The sequence below is a fragment of the Cyrtonyx montezumae genome, unplaced genomic scaffold (genome assembly GCF_038088225.1).
Source record: "Cyrtonyx montezumae isolate F1298 unplaced genomic scaffold, pur_monq_1.0 scaffold_10, whole genome shotgun sequence".
NCBI lineage: Eukaryota > Metazoa > Chordata > Aves > Galliformes > Odontophoridae > Cyrtonyx > Cyrtonyx montezumae.
Genome location: NW_027071826.1, coordinates 42,170,060 through 42,193,835, shown reverse-complemented (window position 1 = coordinate 42,193,835; position 23,776 = coordinate 42,170,060). Strand labels below are relative to the sequence as shown.

At 44.3% G+C, this 23,776-nt stretch overlaps 1 protein-coding gene across 3 annotated transcripts; it reads left to right on the top strand.

The window, feature by feature from the left end:
- Nucleotides 1–503: 503 nt before the first annotated feature.
- CUNH11orf24 (chromosome unknown C11orf24 homolog) lies at nucleotides 504–21,458 on the top strand. 3 transcript variants are annotated; one of them, XM_065755087.1, is made up of 5 exons: nucleotides 504–583; nucleotides 940–1,050; nucleotides 15,855–16,107; nucleotides 19,076–19,192; nucleotides 19,711–21,458. In XM_065755087.1, exons 3-5 carry the CDS (start codon nucleotides 15,951–15,953, stop codon nucleotides 20,814–20,816), a joined length of 1,380 nt encoding a protein of 459 aa, XP_065611159.1. In that variant the 5' UTR covers nucleotides 504–583; nucleotides 940–1,050; nucleotides 15,855–15,950; the 3' UTR covers nucleotides 20,817–21,458. The 3 variants fall into 3 exon arrangements, with proteins under 3 accessions (XP_065611159.1, XP_065611157.1, XP_065611158.1); XM_065755085.1 differs by having other exon boundaries at nucleotides 19,708–21,458; XM_065755086.1 differs by lacking the exons at nucleotides 504–583; nucleotides 940–1,050 and adding an exon at nucleotides 3,311–3,325 and having other exon boundaries at nucleotides 19,708–21,458.
- Nucleotides 21,459–23,776: the final 2,318 nt, after the last annotated feature.

The window sequence follows — 23,776 nt, the reverse complement described above, 5'->3', positions numbered from 1 at the left end:
TGATGGATCAGAGTATCAACTCCTTCTCTTTGTTCATTTATAAACTTGCGTCCTAAAGTTACATAAGGACGCGTGAATGATTTCAGCATCACTTTCTCTTGTGGCAATTAGCAGCTGAAATCTTAGTGTGAAGTAGCAGAGGCTCCTTCTTCACCCGGCGAGCATCACAAAGAGCGCACAAAGCAACACGGAATGCGCCTGTGTACACAACGCTCACACACCGCTTATGTATACGCACATGCCCCAGCCGAGCGCGGGCAGCCACGGCCACCCGCTCCCACGTCACTTCCGGAGGCGCGTGGCTCTCCGCTCGCTGTTTCCGGGGTGAGGCGCTCCGCCTGCGCGCCCGGAGGCTCCGCCCCTCTCGCGGCCGGAGGGGGCGTGGCTACAGGAAGTAGGCACGGTCCTATGTGGAGGGGGCGTGGCGTAGAGCCTGCGGACCAATGGGAAGAGAAGAGGGGCGGGGGCAGATGCGGTAGTGGGGCGGGGCGCGGCCGAGGCATGTGGCGGGGCGCAGCGGCGCGGGGCAGCGGTCTTTGCTGGGGGCCGTGTTGGTGCCGGGTATGCGGTTGCCTCCGCTGGGGTAAGTGTCTCTTCCGGTCCGGTCCGCCTGAGGGAGCGAACCGCGGGCGGCTGTGGAACCGCTGAGGGGGGGCCGGTGTTGGGTGCTCGTCGTGTGGGGCTGGAGGTGACGCGACGTGCGTGGGGAGCGGGGAGTTGCTGGGGTGGCTGCGGGAGGCGCGGCCCTGCGTTCGTGGAGGGCTGAGGGCGACACACGGCCTCTGTGCTCGGGCAGCGGGCTGTTGCCGCGAGTGTGTGCGCTGGGACCTTCCGCACACACGTAACTGTGTTCTGGGGGAGCTCGGGAGCGGCGGTGCTTTCTTGGTAACCTCTCTTTGTCCCTTGTGACTCCCAGCGGTTCCTCTGCTTGCCCCTTAGACCATCCCCGACCTGCGGTGGCGATGGTGCTTGCAAGACGTTGGAGAGATGTGTCCAGACACCTCCCGTCTGAATAAATAACGTAGGCTGCGTGGAGCTGAGATCGTCTTTGTAAGTGGCGTTCCACTTTGTCTGGCACTGTAGTGGAAACTCTTATCTCTTCATACCTTATGGGAAGGTTCTCAGCAGGCTTAACAGTCTTAACAGGGCAATGCTGTGGTGCAGGCAGGGAGCACTGAGTTCCCAGTGCCGCATCCCAGGGGCTGGGGTCAGGACATTCCCTAGCCCCTTCTCTGCGGTCTCCCAAACTTTGTCTTGTGGGATTGGTCAAGACAAATCCTGTCTCAGAGTCCTTTTGCATAGGGTGGGAGAGTGCCCATGCATTGGCTGTCCCAGTCCCTTGGTCATGCAGCAGCACTCTCTTTCCTCACCAGTTGTGTCACTTGGCTGCTTATCGAAGTCACACCATGAAAGCACTGACCCTCCCAGCCTGAGCCTGCTAAGCTGGGTGAACTCCCTGATAGCGAGCACCCTGTGCCCTTTAGGACTCAGAGGCTTGTGGCTGGTTGACAGCAGGGCTAATAAGATACATATTGATGCTGTGTCTCTCTCAAAAGCATGTGTACTTCTGTATTAATCTCATTCATTCACCATAATCAACTGTACATTATATTGTAATGGGTGGTTTAAAGGGATTTTTATTAGCTTTCATGTCTATAGTCAATCAATGCACTTGCTATGCGCATCTTTTGCTTGGTTCTTGTTGAAATACATCATATATGTTTATAGGCACAGATCCTTTTTGTATTTTCCTGGGGAAAAAGTTTGGACTATGTGCCCCTTAACTTGTAGGTGCAGGCATCTTTGGGTTTTGTTCTAGTTGTAAATTCCCTGCTGGATTTGTAAAACCATCTGCCAGAAGGCAGACTTTGCATCTTGTTATCTGCTAATGAATTTCTAATTGGAACCTCTGCACAACCCGCAGCCTCAGCCTTCCAAACAAAGCCTCCTGGTGCAGACTTTTCAGAGGTGATAAAAGTAAATTTGTGAGTAAAATTTCAAGCTTCAGTGATGAAGAGAAGGCCTGATAATGTATTTAAAAATCTCTCGCTCTGTAACCTGGATTATTAGGGCAAGTACCCTTTTAAATGTTATAGATGTCTTCTTCAGTAATGGGTGACAAAGTTTTCAAGGGAAGATGTTGTAGGAATGTTAGAGAGTGGAGATGAATGTTTTAAACAGTGTGTGCAGGAAATGTCCAAAACTTTGCCTGATGAAACTCTGAAGAATTGATTGGTTTAGGGGTAGGTTTTTGCCTTCCTTGGTCTCTGCAAGGCCCATACGAAACTTTTTTTAATACACAGGCACACTGACGTGTCCCTATGCTCTGGTGTGTAGCATTAAGTGAACACACGTTCTGTGTAGCATCATTCACACTTGAACCAGTTTCATAAATGGAAAGCACCATAAAGCAAGCCCAGCAAGAGTTCATGCCAGCCTGTTTAAGGTGAGAAATGATGAGCACTGTGGAAGTAGGAGTTATTAACCTTTTTACCTGCTGCATGCTTGCATACTGGCAGAGCAGGTGTGTCATATTTGCTGCTTCATGCTGGTTGATGTGCATATTGTGGGCTTGGAGCAATGCTGTGCATAGTGTTAAAGTCTTCGGTGTTCTCTGCACAGGTGTGCTGGTGTGCTGCAGCCCTTCTGCTGTGACCTGTTACGGGGCTGGAAGTCTGCTGTCATGGTCAGGTTCAGCCACTGCACTGTTTTAATTCAGCCTTCCCCTTGAACTGTTACCTGAGGTTTGATACAAACTCCTAACACTGAGAGCAAATATGCAAAGGGAAAGCTGAAGGAGGAAGCAGTGGGTTCTTCAGTGCTTGCATACTGATCCTCAGCTGTGGTCAGCTGCTACAGTTGCTGTGCAGAGCCATGGCAGCCCAGGCCAGCTGACTTTTTGAAGGGGATGTCCATCCTTGTTACATGTAGCTGTCACAGAGTTCATTTCTGTGGTAGGTGAGAGAACCCCCACTATGCACAGCGATTGCTGGATAGAATTCCATGCTTTATGGTGTGCTGGAAGCCAAACTGTATATTCTTAGCTTGAAGAGGTTGCAGCTCATTGTTCAGGTGTAACCCTTCATGCTACTGATACCTTACAAGTTCAGATTGAGGATGACTCCCAAAGAGCTGTTGGGCTTGTTGGCTGGAAAACCAAGAGGTCCTCCAAGGTTAACTGTGTGATATTCCTTGAGCCTGTTCTGGACTGCATGGAGTTAACAAGCACTTCATATGCTTTCTTTCCTCCTATCAGTCATGTTTCTTTGGACTGAAGTTGCTGTCTGTGTTCAGTGAATGAGATTTGGAGGAATCGGTGAAACTTGTGAGTTTGACAGCTGGGATGTAAGGATGCTGCTGGCACCAGGGGTATGGTAGCAGTGCTGAAAATGACTGCTGGCAGAAGCTAGCTGTGTGCTTTGGAAATGTCACTCACTGCTCCTCCAGCTCTTGGCTGCTTATGCTCCAAGGCAGCTGCCTCACAGGTAGCACCCAGTAGTGCCTGCAACAGAGTGATCCCTCCTGGTTGAAGTCTCCTTCCAGTGGAGTCCCTGCTGTAGGGATGTCTGCCTTGGGTTGAGAGTGGAAGCTGGTGGCTGTGCTCTGGTGTTACCCTGGGTATCCCTCCAGTGAGGCCTCCCCCGGTCCATTCTGAATGTCAGTCAGTGTAGGTGCCAGAAGTCCTGTCAGTCTTCTGCAACCTTTAGCAGCTTTGCTTTACTCTGCTATTGTGGGCTTTGCCTCCATGATCCAATTTTGAATTTTGACACCAAGAAGCAGAGGTGTTGCTGCACTGACACAGCTGCTGCTGAGTGTCACTGGGTGGGACTGTTGGGTCACCCTGACAAGGGGGGTTATCTGTATACAAATGCTATATTTCTTCTTCTCTGAGCCCTCTTCGCAGCCATCACTGCTTCTTCTAAGGATAACCCTCTTCCTATGCCTGTAAGATGGATGCTCACTGGAGTGAGTCATCAGCATGACAGGCCTTGCCGAGTTGTTTAGATAGGTTGCTGCATGGTACAAAGCATGACTGGGAGCACTTGCCCAGCTTGGTATATGGGAGATGCATCCTTGCACCAGTGGAGAGGATGAACCAGGGAAGGAAGGTGTTGAGATCTCCTTCCCAAAGTGCCAGGGAGATGGTGCTCAGCTTGGAGGACTATTTGGGCAGTAGATCTTCAGAGTGCACTTCAGACAGAGAAGGTGCAAGGGTTTAGAATGTGCTTTAAAGAATAATAATAAAAGTTAGAGAAGAACAATTTGGTGAAAGGGATGAATGTTCTCATTGAATTTTGTGTGTATATTTGTGTTAGATTTGTATTTCTTGGGCATGGGGAGGATTTGCACTGCTTTAAATAAATCTGGCTTTAAATCCAGTTACTTATACTCTGAATACAACTGGTATGTGAAGACCAGGCTGAAATCTCATTAATTTTAATAGGATTAAACATGTTCTTTAGCTGAGTCGTCTTCTCTATCTTTCTTTCTTTGGCTTCTCTGTATTAAATAGCAGGATAAACCTCTGTGCTCTACCGTCTCTTTGGGAAAATGCTTTGACAGTCTCAGGGGAGTGATTGCATACAATCATATTTTACACTTTTTTTCTATTTTTTTCCTGTGCTTTCAGCTGTAGTTGTTTGGTATGCAGGCTTTTACTAGCTTTTGCTTCCCCTAAAGGCCTGGGAATTCTCGACAGCAAAAGAAGTCCCTTAGGAGGGGGGACTCTGACCAGTTCCTCTTACAGCTATAGGCAGGCTCTTTGGTCTTCCCGTGGCTCCTGCTCCACCCTGTGAGATAAGGGATGACCAGTCTGTAACTTTTTTTTTTTTAAGCTTTTCTGAACGGTGCTGATCCAGGACTTTTCCTTCCTCACTTTTCTCTTAGGTTATCATGTCCTTTTGTTTCTGAAACAGTGTCTCAGTTGATCTGGAAAAATGGTGCTGTCTCTAGGTAGTAGCTTCTCTGAATCTTTATCTGGGTTTCTGTCACTCTTTGACCTGAAGAAGCTTAATAAAGGAGCAGTGTGCTTTCCTGTCCTTTCTTCTTTGAAACATCTTAAATTTTTTTAGTTCACACGTAATGAATAGCTTCGAAGATTTCTCTGATATGAAAGATAATTTCCTGTTACAAAAGCTGTGCTAACTCTTCCTGAAGCCTTGAAGCCAGATGTAATTATTTTTGGTGTTGACTTTCATCTTTGTCTTTCTGCTCTATGACAGTGCTTTTAATGAGTGGCCTCCAATTTGCATTTGCTGTGTAGATATGGCAGGATCTTTGTGTTCTGTCTGCGGTGACCATCTCTGAGATGCTGGACTGATGGAGTAAGCATGTGCTGTGGCTGAAAGCATACTTTTGCCATTGTCTGGGGTATGTGTGTCTTGGATGAGCGTATTTTTGCATATTTTGGGTGGTGAACTCAGGAGAAGAGCTTGTCAAGAATGGCTAATGCTGAATTGTTAGCAGGATGGCACCTTGATCCATAGCCTTGGGCAACTTTGTTGGCCAGCAGGTGATCTATGTGGACTGGTGGTGCCCACTGTGTCGAAGTGCAAGCAGCTTCGTCCCTGATGAAGGAGAAAATGTTGACTTGAGTTCTTTTTAAAGGAACAAAACATACTTCTGCAGTTAAGCAGCACACGTATTGGTATAGAAGCACAATGTCACAAGCCTGCCAGCAGTTGTGTGACTTTGTTTAATGTAGGTCACAAGTTCCATTGGTTCAGCTAGACTTACTCTCATGCATGAAATTAAACAAATGCTTTGTGTGTTTGAAGAACTGGAGCTGAAGGCAGGTAGCTGGCATGGAAACAGCTGATAACTTTCTTTAGGGTCACTTGCTGCTTGAATATTATAGAAGTGTGTTGCCTGCATGGATCTGTAACACAGATGGCTTTGCTGCCAGCTGGAAGTAGGGTTGCATGGCACTGAGTTAATTTTTACTTTAGAGAGCAGCTTTTGACTGGATTGAGTGTATTTGTAGATTCTCACTTGTTCATCTGTCAGTTATAAAGGGAACAAGGATTTCTTGAATTCAGAAATCTTCTTACATCCAGAAGCTGGATTTGTGTTTCTGTGGCTGCTACTTTGAAAAATTGCTCTTAAAAATGGTGAGCGCTGCCACTGGCAGTAGAAGAGCCTTGTATACAGTATTGGTTAAGTATATACCATGTTGCACTCAAAGCAGGTGCGCTTACAGCTGCTCCTGAGCAGGGTGCGATGGAGTCTTTTCAGTGAACATTCAGCTCTAACAGAAAAGTATTCCTATATTGACGACCCATCTTTGTAATGAATATCTGGGTGAGAGTTTTGGAATAAAATGGAAACAGAAAGTGCTGGTGGGAGGTAGGCTGTTCTTCCTCCGCCTTGCTGCTGTAGCTCTTGGTGCTATTAGCACGTCATTCTTTCTGCTTTGTATGTTCTACATTTGGTCTTTGACCCGTCTGAGTCTGGAAGCAGATGTAATGCAAACTGGAGAGGGCAAATGGTCCCCTGGGAGCAGGCTGAGAACTGCAAACCATTCTGTTAAATGAGCTCTTAGTTTATTACATGTCTTGGAGTAAATCCATTGATTTGCAGAAATGCATTGTTATCAGAGGTTCCTTCTAGCTTTAAAGTATGTGCTTCACAGTTGTGATTCATTATGTATATCCCACAGTGCACTCAAGCATTCACCTTTACAGTTGCTACCACTGAACATATCCAGTGAACAGAGTGCCATCCAATGAACATAGGGCTGTAATGCAGGATATCCTATAGCCGTGATTCATCTTCATAAAGAATGACTGGATGTAGAAGAGAATTTGTAAATAAAATTCATGCACAAATTTGTTTTAGTATTTTATGAGACAACATCGAAGAGGTAACACAGAGCCTAAAGGCAGATTCACTGTGTTTATGTATTTTCTTATCTATGTTGCCACCCTGATAACAAAGTTAAGGTGAAGACTGAATGAGCAAAGGTGTTAGAACAGAGTGTAAGCAGTAAAGTGGAACATGACCTGTCTATTCTACATTGAAATAAAATGTACCTTTTTCTGGTTCTGTGATGGGTTTAGTAGGACTTCATCCTTGGTAGGCTGGAATTTGCTCTATTGGCTCCTGCCATGTAAATCTAAAGGCAGATTTCTGTGAAAGGCCAAAATGCATCTTTTAAAGAGGTGCTTAAGAGTGCCTCTCTGTGTTGCAGAGTTTGACCTCAGTCTACACGCTGGCCTCAGGGCTGGCTTCTGTTTCTAAAAATGTAAGCTTTGGAATTACAGAAGCTTTACCACAGGTGGCATTTTGCTGAATCAAGAAAACCTGAATTGGTGTCAGCTCACCTTGTGTACCTAGTACAGCTCCCAGTGCAACTCACTGCTGTGCTGTGCATGGCTGAACAGTCTGTAATGGGAACAAGAGCTGCCAAGAGGGCAAGGGCAGGTTTGTGGGTGGTGACCATGAGAGACAGCTGATGAGGCTTTCCAGCCTGTGAATTAGTTTGTCTGATGTGTAGTTCTAAGGATCATAAGCTTGCTTTGAGGAAGAGAAGCATTGTTTCTTGGTGTTGTCTGCCTGTGTCCTCACCCATCAGCATTCATAGCCTCTTCTCATTCCGGGTTTGCACTGACTCCAGCAGCAAACTGAATTTGGAGCAAAAGTAACATTTAGTAGGCAGGAGGTACATGTTAATTCAAGTGCAAATTATTTATTTCTTAACATGCCACTTGTTATATGTTTTATTTCATTCAGCCACAGCCTGTTCCACTTGTTGATTCCTGACTTATAATGGCCTTGGGCTATTACAGATGGAATCAGACAGGTTTGTATTTGATTAGGCTGGAGCTGAATTCTGAACATCGTTCAGTGTATTGAAGAGAGCGAGTTACAGTTTGATTTAGCTGTAGGTGTCTCTGTTCGTTGCAGGGGAGTTGGTATAGGTGACCTCTAAAGGTCCCTTCCAACTCAAGTGATTCTAAGGTTCTGCTTGTAGTGTGACTTTTGCAGGTGTGCCCTTATCTCTGTTTTTGTTGTCCATGCTTGAGCAGCCTACCTCAGACAGTCTCTTGACTCAGATAATTAGTGTATGCTGAGCTCATGTTTGCACCAGAGTTGGCTGATCTTTTCATTCTTTCGGTATTTCTAGTCCAGTATTCCCTTTGGTCCAGGATCAGAATACCTTTGGCATAACATCGACGGCCAGGACTTTTTAAGGGGTTCAGCCTGTCGGCTGTTCACAACCTCTGGAGGAGTAGGACCAAGCTCCTGCTTCCCTGTCCAGGCGTCACAAGTTGAGAGTGGAGTTATAACTTAGAGATTTCTGCTTAGAAAAACAATTACACAAAAGGCAAAGCACCCGTGAAAGGGACATTGGCAAAACTTGGAAGTGAAGGTGTCTTATTTGATCAAATAATATAGATGGGAAGATAAAGCAGATAAAGTTTCAGGAATGCTGATCTTTTTCCATTGCTGTACTGCTGGGTAAAAATTGAGACTGCGGAAAGCATGGAGTTACCTGAGAGCACTACAGAAAGATATCTGTACTTGGACCCCATGTGGAACATGAAAGACAAGTTGCACGAATAATGCAACTTTTCGCTTCTGTGCCTTTGGTACAATGTCAAAGTGATGTCTGTGGTAGTTGTTAACCTGTGCTGGTTAGTTGCTCTACCTTTGCAGCTGCAGAAATCAGCGAGAGTAGGGAGAGAAAGATGTTTTCTTATGTTTTAATGGTTCAAGTTTAGCTTGGTGTATGTCTTAAGGAAGTCTTCCTGGCTATGAGGAACCTACCACAGGAAGGCCAGCAAGGACTAGGAGAGCTGCTATTGCATTTGATTCCTCTTTGGTTTAGAAAAATAGACTTTGCTCATCTTCCCCACCCACCATGTCTTGTGATCTCCATGTCCTTCAATTTATCAAAATCACAAAGCAGGGAGGCCTGTGGCCAGCAACCTTCATTTGTTATTGATGTAAATGTCTCCCTGGCATGGAGATCTTGGAAATAATCTTCTGGTTTTTGCTAATATACATATGGTGAGAATATTTTGGGGTTTTATTGGCATATGATAAGCTGGAATGTCTTTGTGCTGCATCTCACCTGGCAGCTCTTCTGTATCAAGTTTTTTTGTTTGTTTGTTTTGTTTTTACTTAACAAGGGTTTTATAGCTTAAAAAGGGAAGAAAAACAAAAGACTCCTAGATTGTAGGAGTTTATTTTAGTTCATTTGCTTTTGATGATGACCTACATTGGAGGCAGGTATCTTTTATTTTCCATATTTCAAGGATTTGCACAAAGATCCTACATCCTTAGAGAAAAGAGAGATTCAGCAATGCTTTCCTCAATCTTACCTTTTAGAACTGAGCGAAATATCCTAATGCAATGAATGCATGGAAAAGTAGAACTTTCTTCTGTGTTCTTGAATCTCTCTGTAGTGTTGTCTTACGCTTTTGTAGTGTAGAGTACTGTCACTTCTTTGTGCAGTCCTGCTCAGAGTGGACTTAATATGTAGGCTTAAATTCCTGAGCAGACCTGCAGAACCTTGTGTTCTGGACAGAGCTTTTCTGTTTAAGTGGGGACCTACTGGGGGTGGTTCCTCCAGGGGTAACTGCTGAAAGATGTTTAATTAGAAGCATGTGGTGTCAAATGCCCTCTGTATGAGGACATCTCCTGTTCCTGTGAGATGACAGTGGACCTGAACATTTGGTATCTTCTTTGGGTGTGGGTCAGAACAGGCAAGGTTGCATTTCAACTGTACTGCACATTTTCATTGCTTGGAAGAATTTGTGATGACAGATTTATTGTCTGTTTCCAGCTTTACACAGTTACCCTTTGGCAGTTCATTTCTCTTCATATGAAAATGGGATTGTTTCACACGTTCTGAAACAAGCTGCATTTTCACAAATGAAACAGCTGTCCAGTCATTTTTCACAGGAGAAGCCCTGTTGAGTAGTAGTTCTCACCATCTGAAGTACAGAACATGGGGGTGAACGTGGGTGAGGAAGGACAGTGGGTGGCGATGGGAGGGATTCTTGTGTTTTAGACTAAGACATTTGTTTTCTGTGGGAGGCAAGGCTTGATTTGTGATAGGCATGAAGCCTCAGTAGTGCCAGTGTGTTGTCCTCATTAGTTAAGAAAGAACTGCAAACTGCCTCGTGCTCCCTGATGGAAGTGGGGAGGGCAGGTGGGAGCTGAGGTACTCTATGACAAAGGAGATGGATAAAGCTGATAAACATTCAGAACAAAACTAACCATAACAAAGCCAACCACAAAAGCCACTGCTGCTTTATCTGCCTCAGATGGTGAGTCTGTAGCACTGCACTGCTCCCACAGGAAGCTGGAGGTGGAGGAAGAACCTCAGCTCTGGTTTTGTCAGCTGCCAAACACAGGCTCTACCCGCTAAAACCACCTTTCTGGGTTCTTCGTAGGGAAAGGAAGAGTGAGTGAATTGCTGAAAGTCTGGAGCCTAAAGGGTACAGTACGTCATCTATGGGCATGAAGTCTGCCACTCAGATCCTCCAATTAGTCCATCTGTTGCATAGGAATGGCTTCCCATTCTTTTTCCTGGGACATGGGGGGTTTGGAGGGAAGCTCTGGGCATCATCTAGTCCAACTCCCTGCTTCTCCCTGTTGCTGTTACCAGAGAGCTTTGCATAACGTAGCCTTGGCTCAGTTTCATGTGTCATACATTGGTCAGCATGGAGGCTGAAGTGCTTTTTTACATGAGGAATGTGCATGTGTCAGCCAAGTCTCCGTGTGATCACAGAGCTTCTCTGCCAAGCTTGGAGCTCCCACTGCCTTTTGAAGAGTCTTTGAAGTGTTTGTTCCAATTATGCAGCGTGTTTTGAAATTTCTGATTGCATTAATTGTATGGCCATTTACAAGCAGCAGAATGGATTTTCTTGCGGGGAGTCATAAGTGGCAGCTGGACATATGCAGCAGCTGCAAACTTCTTTTGATGGTTGCTATTTCCACAGCAGGCTTCAGAGATTGCAGCAGCTCAAGCAGCTCTCCAGGACCTGTCCTTAAGAATCTAGTGTGATGGAGTCTTTGTGGACTCTGCCTTTGTAGGATTGGTTTTGCCTTTCTCATGGATGTAGATAGGGAGAAACCTCAGTGGAGGCAGCAGCGGACTGCATAGGTGCCCATCTAATGCTGTGTTCTGTTCTACCTGCTGCAGTGAGAAATGCCTGCTGATGCAAGAAGAGTATGCCAGCTCCTCTGTAGTACATGACCAGCTGTGTGCTGTTACAGTCTGAAGAAGCTGTGTGACAGTAGAAGGAATATAAATGTCATCCTTCCTGACTTGCACCAGCATCTTATTTCAGAGCACGTGCAACCTGTGTCCTGGTGTAGCAGCAGATGGTGCTTCTCTTCATGGAAGGGTCTGACAAGGAACAGGGAGATGCTTACCTGAGGATGTTTTTTGTGGAAATTACTTATGTGGATGTAATGATTCAGTGCTGTTAAACATTGTAGGCAATGCTTGTAGAAAATGAGTGGGTTTTATACATCTCCCTCCTTATGGTGAGCTACTAGAAAGTTCCAACCCAAACCCCTCTATGTTTTTATGACCCAGTCATCAGCAGTATGTTCTCTGCCCTGTGATCCACAGCACTCCTCCTTCACAAGGTCTGATCAGTTTGTCCTTTGCTGTTTATAGCAGGGGACGTTTTGTAGAAACAGCTGTGTAACTTGTCATTACTCTCCTCAGGAACTAAGGGAACTGAGGCTGCTGTTCAGAGTGATGCCAGGTCCTCTGGCTGTGCTCAGCTGGCCACGGGTGGTGGGAGATGTTGGGGGGGACATTTTAATGGGAGTGTTGAACTTGCCTTTCAAGCTGTATTTACTTGTGAGTTCTTTACATAACGTAGTTAAAATCATTTGAAAACAATCTAAAGGGCCAGCTATTTTATTTCTCTAGCAGACTAATGAGGTGGTGTTCTTGCACATCCTCAACTTGATATCTGACAGACACTGTTGTAGGTACAAATCATACCAAAGTAAAGCTCTCTTGCTGGGATAAGTAGTTCTCTGACATTATCCTCATCTCTCCCTCTCACCCACTGATGCAACCGTGATTCAGAAATCTACCTCATTTGCTTGGGCGCTGCCCCTTCTGTTCCCAGGCCTGTCTGTGTGTGCCAGTTCAGTGGCAAGCATGGCAAACCATACGCTTCTCAAGGTTGCAGCAGTGATCCTGTTTCCTGTGTTCTGGCCTCGATTTGCAGGATGATATGTGTGTGTCTTTCCTTAGCAAACCCTGGTTTAATTCTGTTTTTTAAAGAGTGAAATATACACTTGTTCTGATAGCTGACATCACACAAAATATTTAGCAACAATGGCAAGTTGAAACCAGGCCTTATGTCTTTTCAGCTTAATGTGAGAAGTAGCCTTGTTGTTTATAGAGTGCATTCCATCCTTGTTTTCTCTGTGTTGTTGCTGTTCTGAGGACACCAGGATCCTGTACCATGTCTTCACATTATTTCCCTGAAGCATTTCCTTTCTTCTCTGGCCTGGCCTGTGGGAGCATGAACAGTATGGGTACCTTTCTTGAAGTGGAAAAAAAAGAGACCATGGTACCTGTGGCTGTGTGACACGGTCATTTCTTTGCATTCATTTGGAGTGGTTCTGTGCTGTACACCACCTGCTGTGTACCTTCCTACCTGAAACTGTGCCAAACCTCAAAGTTTCTTTGCACCTACTGTCAGAAACAGGCAGAGATGTTCCATGGGAATGAAAGATGATTTATTTGCAGCTCTCTGACCTTATTTCATGCCTAGTCCATGCACGGCTGTTAGCATGAGTTTGGGAGCAGTATGTGCTGACTCTGACAACTCAAAGGAGTACATGCTGCCCTAAATGACTTGCTTTGTTTGCTCACTTTGCACCTGTGATCCTAACACTCTCTCTGTCCTTCCACATATTGGTGTGATTGTGCCTCACTGCTTTTGCCATGCTGTGTTCAGGCAGTGCACATAGCTTGCAGCTGCTTAACCAAGAGCAAAAAGCTGGCTGGGAGGGCCTGGAGCCAAGGGTTCATATTCCAGGGACTGCTCTTACAACATCACCCTACTCAAATGGATGTTGTTTGAAACAACACTTTGATTTTATTTATTTCCCCCTTCTCCCCCCTCCTAATGGATTCCTTTGCTTGAGTTCAGGGAAGTCAGCAAGAATGGAGGGACACTTCTGAAACCCAGCAGGCAGTGCCCTCTGGATGTCTGTGTACATTGCAAAGCCATCAGTCATTCAGTTGTTGACTCAAAGTTATTCTGGTTTTCCAGTGTGTTTGTTCCCTGTTGATTTGTAGCCACAGATGGTAAAAGTAAATTTTACACTTCTCAGAGTTCAGGTTTTTGTTGTTGTTTCTTTTCTTCCAGATTTTATTCCTTTGCTGTCTTTTGTGGTTTGATTTGACTTTTAATTTCCTTGGGGGATGCTTTACATATGGAGAAGGGAGTGCTCAAAGGATGGGTTGTGCCCTGATTTTTTGAAATTGCCTCTGATACTGCTAGTGTTGATTTTTGTATTTTCTGACTAAAGCAGGTGATGGTTTCTTCTGGGTAGAAACAGGATTGAGAAGGAAAGCTTTAGCAAGTGCTCTTCTGGGATGTAGCTGTGTGGGGTCAACTCTCAGTGGAGTTTCTTAGAGTCAGAGTATAAATGGAACCATATGGGATGGGTTAGAAGCATGAGGGAGAAATAAAGACTATTGCTTGTAATTATAAAAAGCGGTGGTTAAGTTGGAAGAGTGGTCTGTAAGTAATTGACTTTTGCTGTGAATGTATAGGATTGTGTGAAGGCTTCGTTAATCTGTCAGTAGTTTTGTCACCATACCACCCAAATTAACCACCTCTTGAGTACCTGTGAGTGTGCCATGTAAGTATGTCCATACTATCTGTTCTTAATCCCCTGTTAGTGCTGGGATTAGAGCCCTCCCAGAGCCTTTTGGTCATCAGGTCCAATGGCTGCGAGGTGCCAGCTATGCTTAGAATCAAAGAATCATTAAGGTTGGAAATGACTACAAAGATCAGCAAGTGCGATCTTGATTTCCTTACCAACCCATCCTCACCATTTCTCTTAGTACCATATCTCCATGGTTCTTGAACACCTCCAGGGACGGTGACTCTACCACTCCCTGGGCAGCCTGTGCCAGTGCATCACCACTCTTTTGAAGAAGAAATGTTTTCTAATATCCAATTGGAACCTTCCCCGTACATTGTGAGGCTATTCACTCATCCTGTCGATGTTATCTGGGAGAAGATGCTACAGCCTCCTTTTAGGTCATTGTAGGGAGCAATAAGGTCACCCTTGAGCCTCTCTAGACTGAACAGAGGAGTAAATGCATATATTATTGCAGAACCAACTCACTCCTGTTGACACTTAGGCTATAAAATATAATTTCTTGTAAGCCTTCTTTCACCTTACCTTGAGTGGGTACTGCAAACATAAGGACTCTTTCAGATAGAAAGCTGCATCTTTAAGATCTGTTTTTGCTTTTTCTGTGAGCCAGGTACTGCTTGCTGAATCTCTGCTGGTGACCTGTGAATTTGAAAAAATAAAAATAACCAACCAACAAAGAACCCTGCAACTGTTTCTGTGTAAGGTGGCAAGATGACAAACAGTGCTCTGAACACCTTGATTGTTGCATAGGGCTGTAGTTGTGCAGTGCACAACTCTCCTCTCAGCAGAGCTGGACTGGCAGGACTACATGGGGCTGGTGAGCCTCTGTTTCCTGCTAGGGCTTGAAATGCTTCTAACTGCCAGGTGGGGTGACCCAGGCATGAATTTCTGTCTAGAGCAAGAAACCTACCTGTAAAAAGCTCTTTATAACCTAAATAAATATAAAGTAAGCAGGAAGGGTGTGTTGGGAAGCACGTGGCACTTCTGTGCAGAACTTATAGGGTAAGTAGGGATGATGAATTGGATGCGCTGTATCTTGTAGTCAGGATTTGTTCCTACCTTTGGCTTATTGGCAGCCCAGCACAATCGGGAATAGCTGTTGATGTTTCACCGTCTTCCAGGCAGGGTAGTTCTGAGTTTAAACCTCTGTTACCCTGATCAAGGCTTTGGAAACTAGAGTAAGGAGAAAACTCAGAAAATTTCATTAAGGCATCAAAATGTCACTATCTGGGATTGGTAATAAATATTATCGTGGGCTTTCTTGGTTGGAGGGTGGAGTGTTCTGAATCAACAATTTTGACAATCAGCAGGAAAATCAAAACATGCATGAACCAATCCTGATGCTTGATTGTGATTGACTTAGCATTAAGGCAGGGCTGGGTTCTGGGAATATGCAAGATCTGTAGATCCCTGTATTACCAGTATGCTCGGGCTGGTGAAAGCATTTCTTCATGCTGTCCCCAGGCTTAGTAGGGTTGCAGACTGAGTCCAAAGGTTTTGTATCTGTGCTGGATGGGCACTGAGTTTGACTTTGTACACTCTGGGTGTTTGACAACAGCCGGATAAACTCTGCCGGCTGAAATCAGAGCGATCGGTAGCAAAGCTCTTCCTGCTCTTTGTGGTGATCTTGACTACAGAAGATAAATTTCACATCTTTAAAACTTCTTCACCTTTAGACATTGAGAAAAATAAAGGAATAAAGTATAACCTGCAGCTTTTAGCTTTTGAGTTGAGTTGTTCTCTGCTGGGGTCTGAGAACATGAGAGCAAAGTACCATTCCCCAAGAAAGGCGCTGAACTTGGGAGTAGGCTTTCCTCTCCCTGCCTTTGCTTCATTGCCTGTATGTTGAGCAATGATACCTACTTGCCTTTTGTACTTTCCTTTTTTTTTCGTTCCTACTGTTAAGAATGTGTTTAGCAAAGCATTTCTAGCACAACCTTTTCATATAGATCTGTCATTTTCTTTTGTTGCAGGGGTACTGCAGCTGATCTGAAGGTGATATAAGAAAGTATTCTCCTGTACTGCAGGCTCCTAGAAAGAGAAGCCTCCCTGCAAGGCCAGCCCTTAAGATGTGGACTGCCATTGTATTCTTCCTACTGATTTCCTTCTGTATATGTGAAAACAGATTTTCTGTCCTGAAAGCAAGAGGAGTGCATGTAGTGCGAATAAGCAGGCTGACAACTGGAAAACAATGCAGGCAGGCTTGTAAAGGCCCAGCTGCTTCAGGTAAGGTTCTTGTCCCTGGGCAGGAATTCCAGCTGGGTTATCTCTTCCTTAGAGGTCTCTTTTGCTCCCCTGATAACTTCTTTTTTTTTTTTTAATTTTTTTTGCAGGCATTTACAAGTATGGCTTCTTCGTGCAATACTTTGATTCTAAATAACTTCTGACAGCTTTGGTCAAATTGAATCCAGAACAATAATTTCCTATGGCCTTCCTGGCTTTCGCAAGAAACAGCATTCATGTGCACTTAGTATGTGCTAGTAGCGTGCAAGTGTTAGGTCACTTGACATGGAGGATGATTATTCCATGCTGCCAGATGTGTGCAGGTGAACAGTGCTGTAGAGTAGACAGCTGCACTGGAACGAGTAGTCTTTGCTCACTGGTATTTGTGTGGTTATTTTCCTCCTTAGAAGAAATGAATTGTTAATTGTCCTGATATCAAGCACAGAATTAAACAAGACCAGGGAAGGTGAGGGCCTTCTGGTGCCTACCTCTGAGATGTCTTCAAACTTCCAAACAGGTCTTGAACTCCTGAACAAGTCTTTCAGGGGTATCTTTGTTAAGGACCCTAATTTATCTAGCCACGTGTGAAAGCTTGTAGCACCTACAAAGTGTCAGCGATGCTGTGGTGGAGATGAGACAGTAAATGGATGTCTGACAGCCAGGCTGATATTCAAGGATGCCTTCTTGTAACATCTAGAGCTTTTGAACTCTTGGCAAGGATCTGCCAGTTGAGGATTCCCAGATTCCTGATGAGCAAGATAAACCCACACTGGGAAGGGAATAAGCTTCTGTTAATCCTTTTCCATCACAAACCACACTCAAGCACTTTCCCAGGCTGCTTCTGTGGTGGCTGGTCCAGGGCTGGGAATCCTAGTGTCTGAACAGCCTGGGACAGAGAGCAGAGCCACCTGGACATCATTCTGGGTGGTCTTGTGTGAGCTTAGGTAAGATAAAGTACAATATGTCTGCAAGAGCAAATATTCCCTGCTTCCCCAGTATGTGTGTACATTTGATTTCTGCTTGCCTTTCAGAATCTGGGATTTATTTCCAGTGACAGCAAGGTTGAAAATGAAATGTCACTTTTGTATGGCAAAATCTTGATGTTTGTTGCCTGCTTGATTTCCTTACTGAATGGCTCTGTACAGCTTTTGTTGTCCCTCCAGTTTCTGCTTTTTTCTTCTTTTTTTCGTGTTGTCTTTTAATTGGAAGTGAGCAAAGAGGAGTGACTGTGAAGCAAGAGTCTTGCACTGGAAACATCAACTGGAGCCTCGGTCTTCAGCTCCAGCTCTCACTGAAGGGAGCACCCATAAATCCACTTCTGTTGGAGTACTTTGTCCTGGGGGCAGCTGGGTGCATTTCTTATAGTAACAAATCCTAGTGCTGTAACAGTGCTGACCCCATCCATCCTTTTCTGAACAGATTTGAACTGTCTTAGATATGTAGCTAATGCAAAGTATGGTGATGGCTTTTTGTTTACCCAAGAAGCAAGAAATGACACAACTTACAGTAGTTGATGGTTTATGATTCTCTTCTATCACAGCTTATCAAGAGAGGAAGAGAAGGTGGGATTAGGAAATGGCACATTCAGCTGTAGGTACAGGGATTTCAAGTTCATAATTTTTCTCCAAACTCTTTTGGTAATGTAGGGTAGTGTAATATCTTTTATTATGAAAAGTTCAAGCTTCTCATATCCTTAATATCCTCAGTGAGGGTAACTCTCCTTGTAGATAAGAACTTTAAATATAGCCATATGTACCATATGCCTGTTCTTGGCCCTTTCTTACACTTCTATGAGAACATGGAAACGAACTACTGCTACTACTGTACATTTAAGTTCTCTTTCATCTGATGGGTGGTCAGTTGGACTCACACATGATTCATCACAAACTGCATGTTCTGTTTTCTCCTCCTGTGGTTGCCTGTTACAACACATCAGAGAGGCAATAGTGCTACGTTTCTCCTGTGGTTGGTTGTTACAACATTTGTTATTTCCCGTCCCCAAAGTGATCTGTGTAGTGATATTAACGTAGAAACGTAGCATAACTAAGTTGGGAAGGGACATCTTGAAGATTTCTGGTTCAAACCCCTCTCAAAGCAGAACCAGCTTAGATCAGGCTGTTCAAGGTCTCACGGAGAGCATGCACTCTCACTCTCCCAGCCCAGCCATTTAACTGCCCATAAGGTGGAAACTCATTGTTCCCTGTATCCTGAGGTGGAATTTACTGTGTTAGAACTCACTGTCTGCTGCCTCTCGAGAAGAGCTTGGCTCACCAGAGGCATTCCTTTGCAGTAGATGGTTGTGGACAGCAATGAAAATTTCCTCTTTGCCTTCTCTTCTTCAGAATGAACAAACCCAGTCCTCTCAGGTCCCTCTTGTGAATCAAGTGCTCCAGCCTCCTAGCTATCCAGTAACCTTCCCTGGACTCACTCTAGTATGTCAATGCTGTTTTTGTATGTTGAGGAGCCCTGAACAGGGGACAGTGTTTGAGACATGAGTTTATCAGTGCTGGTTGGAGAATGCTCGTTGCTTTCTCAGAGTTTGGCTGTGTGTATGCAGACAAGGACAGAAACAAGCTAAAGAATTAGACAAGATGCCAGAAGTGAAAGTTCCTTCTGTGATGACTTAAGTGAGCTTATTTAACTTGCTGGGATTTGACTGAATGAAATGTAATTTCTTTGATGCCTCGCCTGGCCAGTGGTATTGTGGTTCAGCAGATAAATAATACATTGCTTTGTAATTTCAAGCCCTAAGATGGGAGCCATCTCCTGTGTGTGATAGTTGTCATCTCAGCTGCAACTCACTTTTTTCTTCATTAAGACATCCAGTTGAATACTAGCATTTAAATGAGATCTAGGCAAGGTTTTGAAGTATCAGACTTAAGGTGAAGTCTTTTCTGGCCTGCAAGTTTTTGAGGGTTGTGTGTGTTTTACCAGGACTATTAACCAATTACCAATCTCTTGCTGTTTTTAGGTAACCAGCATTGCAACTGGTCTGTGTCCTACCAGAGTCACTGCATCCTCTTGCAGTGTGACCAGCTAAGTGTGTGCCAGAATGCTGGGGGACAAGACATCAGAGATCTGCTGGGAGGTAATACCACACTTCAAACTTCTGCTAAATCCAGGATCTGATCCTTTTGCCTTAAATTTAGACCTTGACTGGCTTTCATTTAAGGGGACATAGGTTGTGAAATACCTGCATAATGATTTGATAAACCGGAAGAATTGTTGTGCTTGTCAGCTCTGGCATGAACACGTGCATGATATGCCTTTGGGTAACTTTTACTGGCCTTTCCATTTTAAAGGCATGATTCATTCAGGGCATTTGCATTCCACGCTCTGTCCTTTGGAAAATAAAGGCATAACAGATGTATTTATATTTTTTAAGAGAAAAGAAAAATGTTTTACCATTGTGTTTTTTCTTCCGGAATTGCCAGGATTTTTGTGCCAGAGGCAGCAGGCTGCTTGTATAATTGGGGCAGCCTTGGTAACATTGCAGTTTCAAGGCAGAACACTCAAAAGTCACCTCAAGCATGTGTGAATGAGGTCAGATTTGGGCTTCAGTGTTTTATTTTTAGGGAACTCATTGTTTTTTTCTCTTTAAAGAAGTTGTCTTCGGGGAAAGGGAATCTGTCCTGTTTCACCACCAAAGCTATCAACAAGAAAAAGAGAGGATGGTAAATGCACAGGTTGAACAACGCAACAGAGAAAACCTGTTTTTTTCAACCACTCAGGCTTACAGGATACACTTGAGGCATTTGCTTGCTGCTGACTCAACGAGTGCAAGCAACAGTACCACCACCACAGTGACCGCCAGTACTACCACAGTCATATCAACTGGTACAAGTATGACTGTCCTCACTGCAACTTCTAAAACAACTACTAAAGCCTCCAATGCCTCTGGAAGTCTCCAGACTACAGCCATGTCATCCACTGTCTTTTCCCCCACTCCTGCTAACGTTTCTGCTTCCACTTCCAGCAACGTCACCGAGCTTCCAATCACCACTGAAAACTTAGGAAATAATAGCTTTGGCTCAGTACTGCCTCCTTCTCCCACTTCTTCCTCTCCCCTTGCTGCCATTTCTGAAGCAGGTACTCAAATGAGTGAAACACAGGAGTTTAACCCAGCGAGTACTTCCCGTTCCACTAATCTCACTTCTGTTGGAGTTGGGCTGAAGACACCAAGCCCACCATTAAACACTTCCACCCAGCAGGGTGCCCGGACCTCTGCTGCACTCACCCCCTCTGTGAGTCCACATTCTGAGAAGCCAACAACTGTAATGTTGCCAAAAACAAGTGCAACCCCAACATCCTTGAGTGAATTGTCATATTTTCAGGGTTCTACCAAAGATGCCATGGTTTTAACTGTTGGCCCTACAGCAGAAGCTACAACTGATCATGGAATGAAGTCATCATCTCATGTTCCCTCTACTAAGTATACAACCACAGCTCCAGCAAACGCCCCTGGAACAACAACATTGAGCACTGCAGAAACTCAGGGCACAAACAGTGAATATCTTCTTATTGCTGCTGAGCCTCTGACTCAGTACTTGGTGGATAAGAGTTTGCTTCTTGCAGTGCTTTTATTTGGTACTTTTTTTTTCATAACTGTTATAGTTCTTTTTATTATTCAGGCTTACGAAAGTTACAAAAAGAAGGATTATACACAAGTGGATTACCTAATCAATGGAATGTATGTGGACTCAGAGATGTGAAAAGGTGGGGATAAAGTAATGGGTGAGAGATGGAAAAGAGATTGAAAACCCACCCGACTTTGTCTTCCCCATTCGCCTATAACACAAACTGAAAGTGCTTCCAAAGTTACTTCTGGTGCAATGTAGGAGAAATGCCATGTACTGTATTAAGAAAAAATATCTATTTTTTATTCAGCTGCAAGAGATTGCTTTAAAAATAGTCATTCTTAAAACTTTTCCATAATGTGCAATAGCTTTGGCCATTATTTTTCATTGCAAAGCTAACCTATCAAGGGGTAAGATGACATCCTCTAAAAAGGACACAGTGCTTTTTACAGTGTTTGAGTGCAAGTTCATCATGTTTCATTGGCTTCATGTGCTCTTCTCTGGAAACAAAGCAAAGGATGCTCTCAGCTCTTACAAAATGCTCTCTCATCGCTAGATGAGAAGGGTGAAGTATTGCCACAACAGGGAGCTTCTAATCCAGTGTCTTGTTTTGGTACACTTCTTGCTTGTTAGGAGGTCTGTTTACAAGGCATTGTAAACACTGCTCACTGTTAACCCAAGGTACCTTTTCACCATGGAGCAGATTACCGTGCCTCTGCATTTACATGATCGTATTTTTGTATTCATTCAATAAATGGGGCCCTGGTAGGGCACATCTTGTTGCAGTTCTGTTTGCATTTCTGTTTTCATTCCTGTCCTTGCCAGCTTCGCGGCAGACAAGCAGCCTTTTGGGGCTTGAGCAACTGAGCTCTGCTTGAGTGTTCCACCTATAGGGTCTTAGAAGGCTGCGCTGGAAAAGCGACTGTTGCAGAAAATGTTGATCACCTTTCCAAATATGGCTTCTGCTTTTTCTGAGTGTTATGCTGTCAGTTTCCCAGGTATGCAGACACGCTCACCTTAACTGCCATGAATGGAGTGTCAAACTCTTTTCTTGCTCTCTATGGACCAGCTTAGAGTCACCAATGATCTGGATCTCTTACTGCACAGATACACGCAGCTGACCTCAGACCTGCTGTTGAGAGAGAGTAGAAAGCACTTGATTTTTTGGCAAACATTCTTCAGTGATTAATTTTGCTCTTACTTGAGTGAAGTATGTATACTGCTAGCAAAACATCACATCAACGTGCATTGTATTTCTTTTAACTAGATTGGTGCATCTGATGCAGCAGTGTTGGGAGCATCCCTCCATATAGCTTGAGAGTTGCAGCCAGTTGAGATGCCTGGGAGTCAGCACAACTGTTCTGAGCTATTAGCAGACATCAGGCAGATGCTTCACAACTGCGGAGTCCAGAGACTTATCTTTACATAGAGATCTCAGGTTTCACCTTAATTGCATGACTTAAGCAGGTGAGTCACTAACCACAGACATAAGCATGTGGTCTTTGCACTGCATTCAAGATACTGAGATAAGAGCTGTCTCAGCTCCCTGCTGTCTCCTGAGTAAAGACTTGGGTGTTACCTTGGATTCATTTCTCTACTTCTTGTCATTTAGACGTCTCAAATACATGCCTGCATTTAGGAAAGGTGAATCCAGGCAATAGTGCTCTCTGTTTTAATTTCTTGCTGTGTGAGTGAATTCTTCTCTGCAGGAAGTGCTTTCCCACATGCAGAGTTGGTGTTACAGCTGTTCTGTAGTAATTCTTTCTTCCCCAAGTTACATGAGCCATTACACAAGGGCAAACATCAAAACCATTGAAACTGAAATTGCTTATCTTGGAAAAAGGAATTTTTTGGATAAGCTTCGCACCAACTGTGGCCTTATTTCTGCTGGTCTCTGTGGATCTCCTCATTGGGGAAGAATAGAAGACAGACGCCAGATTCTGTGGAGGGGAGCAGAAGTTTATGAAGTGGCATTAAGTATTTGTTACCCTCTTTAAAGTGATGTTAGAGCCCTGTACTGATTTTTTCAGAGTGAGAAGGGGCCACTACTTAAGATTCTATTTTCAAAACAGACGCTTTTTAGGGTTTGTTTATTAAAACACAAACAAAGCCCTTCAGGGATAATTTAAATATGTATGATATAATTATGAGAGTTGGCATTGGGTTACAACTGTATTTACAAGTCTGAAGGAGTTTCTCATGGACAAAATGAGGGTGTTAACTACTGCATCCAGCTTAAAGAAACCACCATCATAAAATTCCTTGTGGCTTCTTGACAGGTTCTTACAGGAAGGTGACTTCTCATCAGAAGCTTTTTGCAGTTCCCACAGCCCCATGTATGTTTACATCTTGCTCTCTTTTGTGTACTGGCACAGCTTGCCATGTTTTGTTCTTAACTGAAGTTATGGTACTTCCAGCTGTGGATTACTGTTTCAGCAGAAACTGAAATTCTTAGTGCAAGTTGGAGCACTAGAGCATGTCTTGCCTGGTGCAGCTTTACACACAAGGTAGAGATCATCATGCAAACCATGATGATCTCCAAGCATAGTGCCAGCTGGTGACATGGCAAGTAAGTTTTTCTTTGCATCCCAGTGCTTTTGTGGGACAAGCTTGGTTTATGCATTAAAAATAATTGTCTGGAGCCTAGTCTCTAAAACTCAAATGCATTCTGGGGCTCGTACATTGAAACCAACTTTAATGATGTGGCAGCTTTGCTGGTTTTATAATGCTTTAGCATCCTGCTACTCAATGGACATGGGAGAGGGTGGACAGTGAGGCTGTAGATGCTGGGTGAATATAGGGTCCTCTGAAGGGCTCTGCTCTAGCAGTGGCATGATACACAACTCAGAAGGTATGAGAGCTTCCTCCCTGCTGGCTCTTTACGTGTTGGAGGCCACCATAGCAAACACTCAGTCGTTTCTACCTCAAACCCATTCTTTCTGTTGGGGTGGCAGCCTGCCTCCCAGAACATACTCCTTTTTCTTGGTAAAGTGCTGCAGTAGTAGTTAACAGCAAGTACATTAAACAAGGAAATGCAACACCTTTTGAATGCTTGCTTGCTGAATTCGTAGTATAACAATAGTTGGGGTCCTACC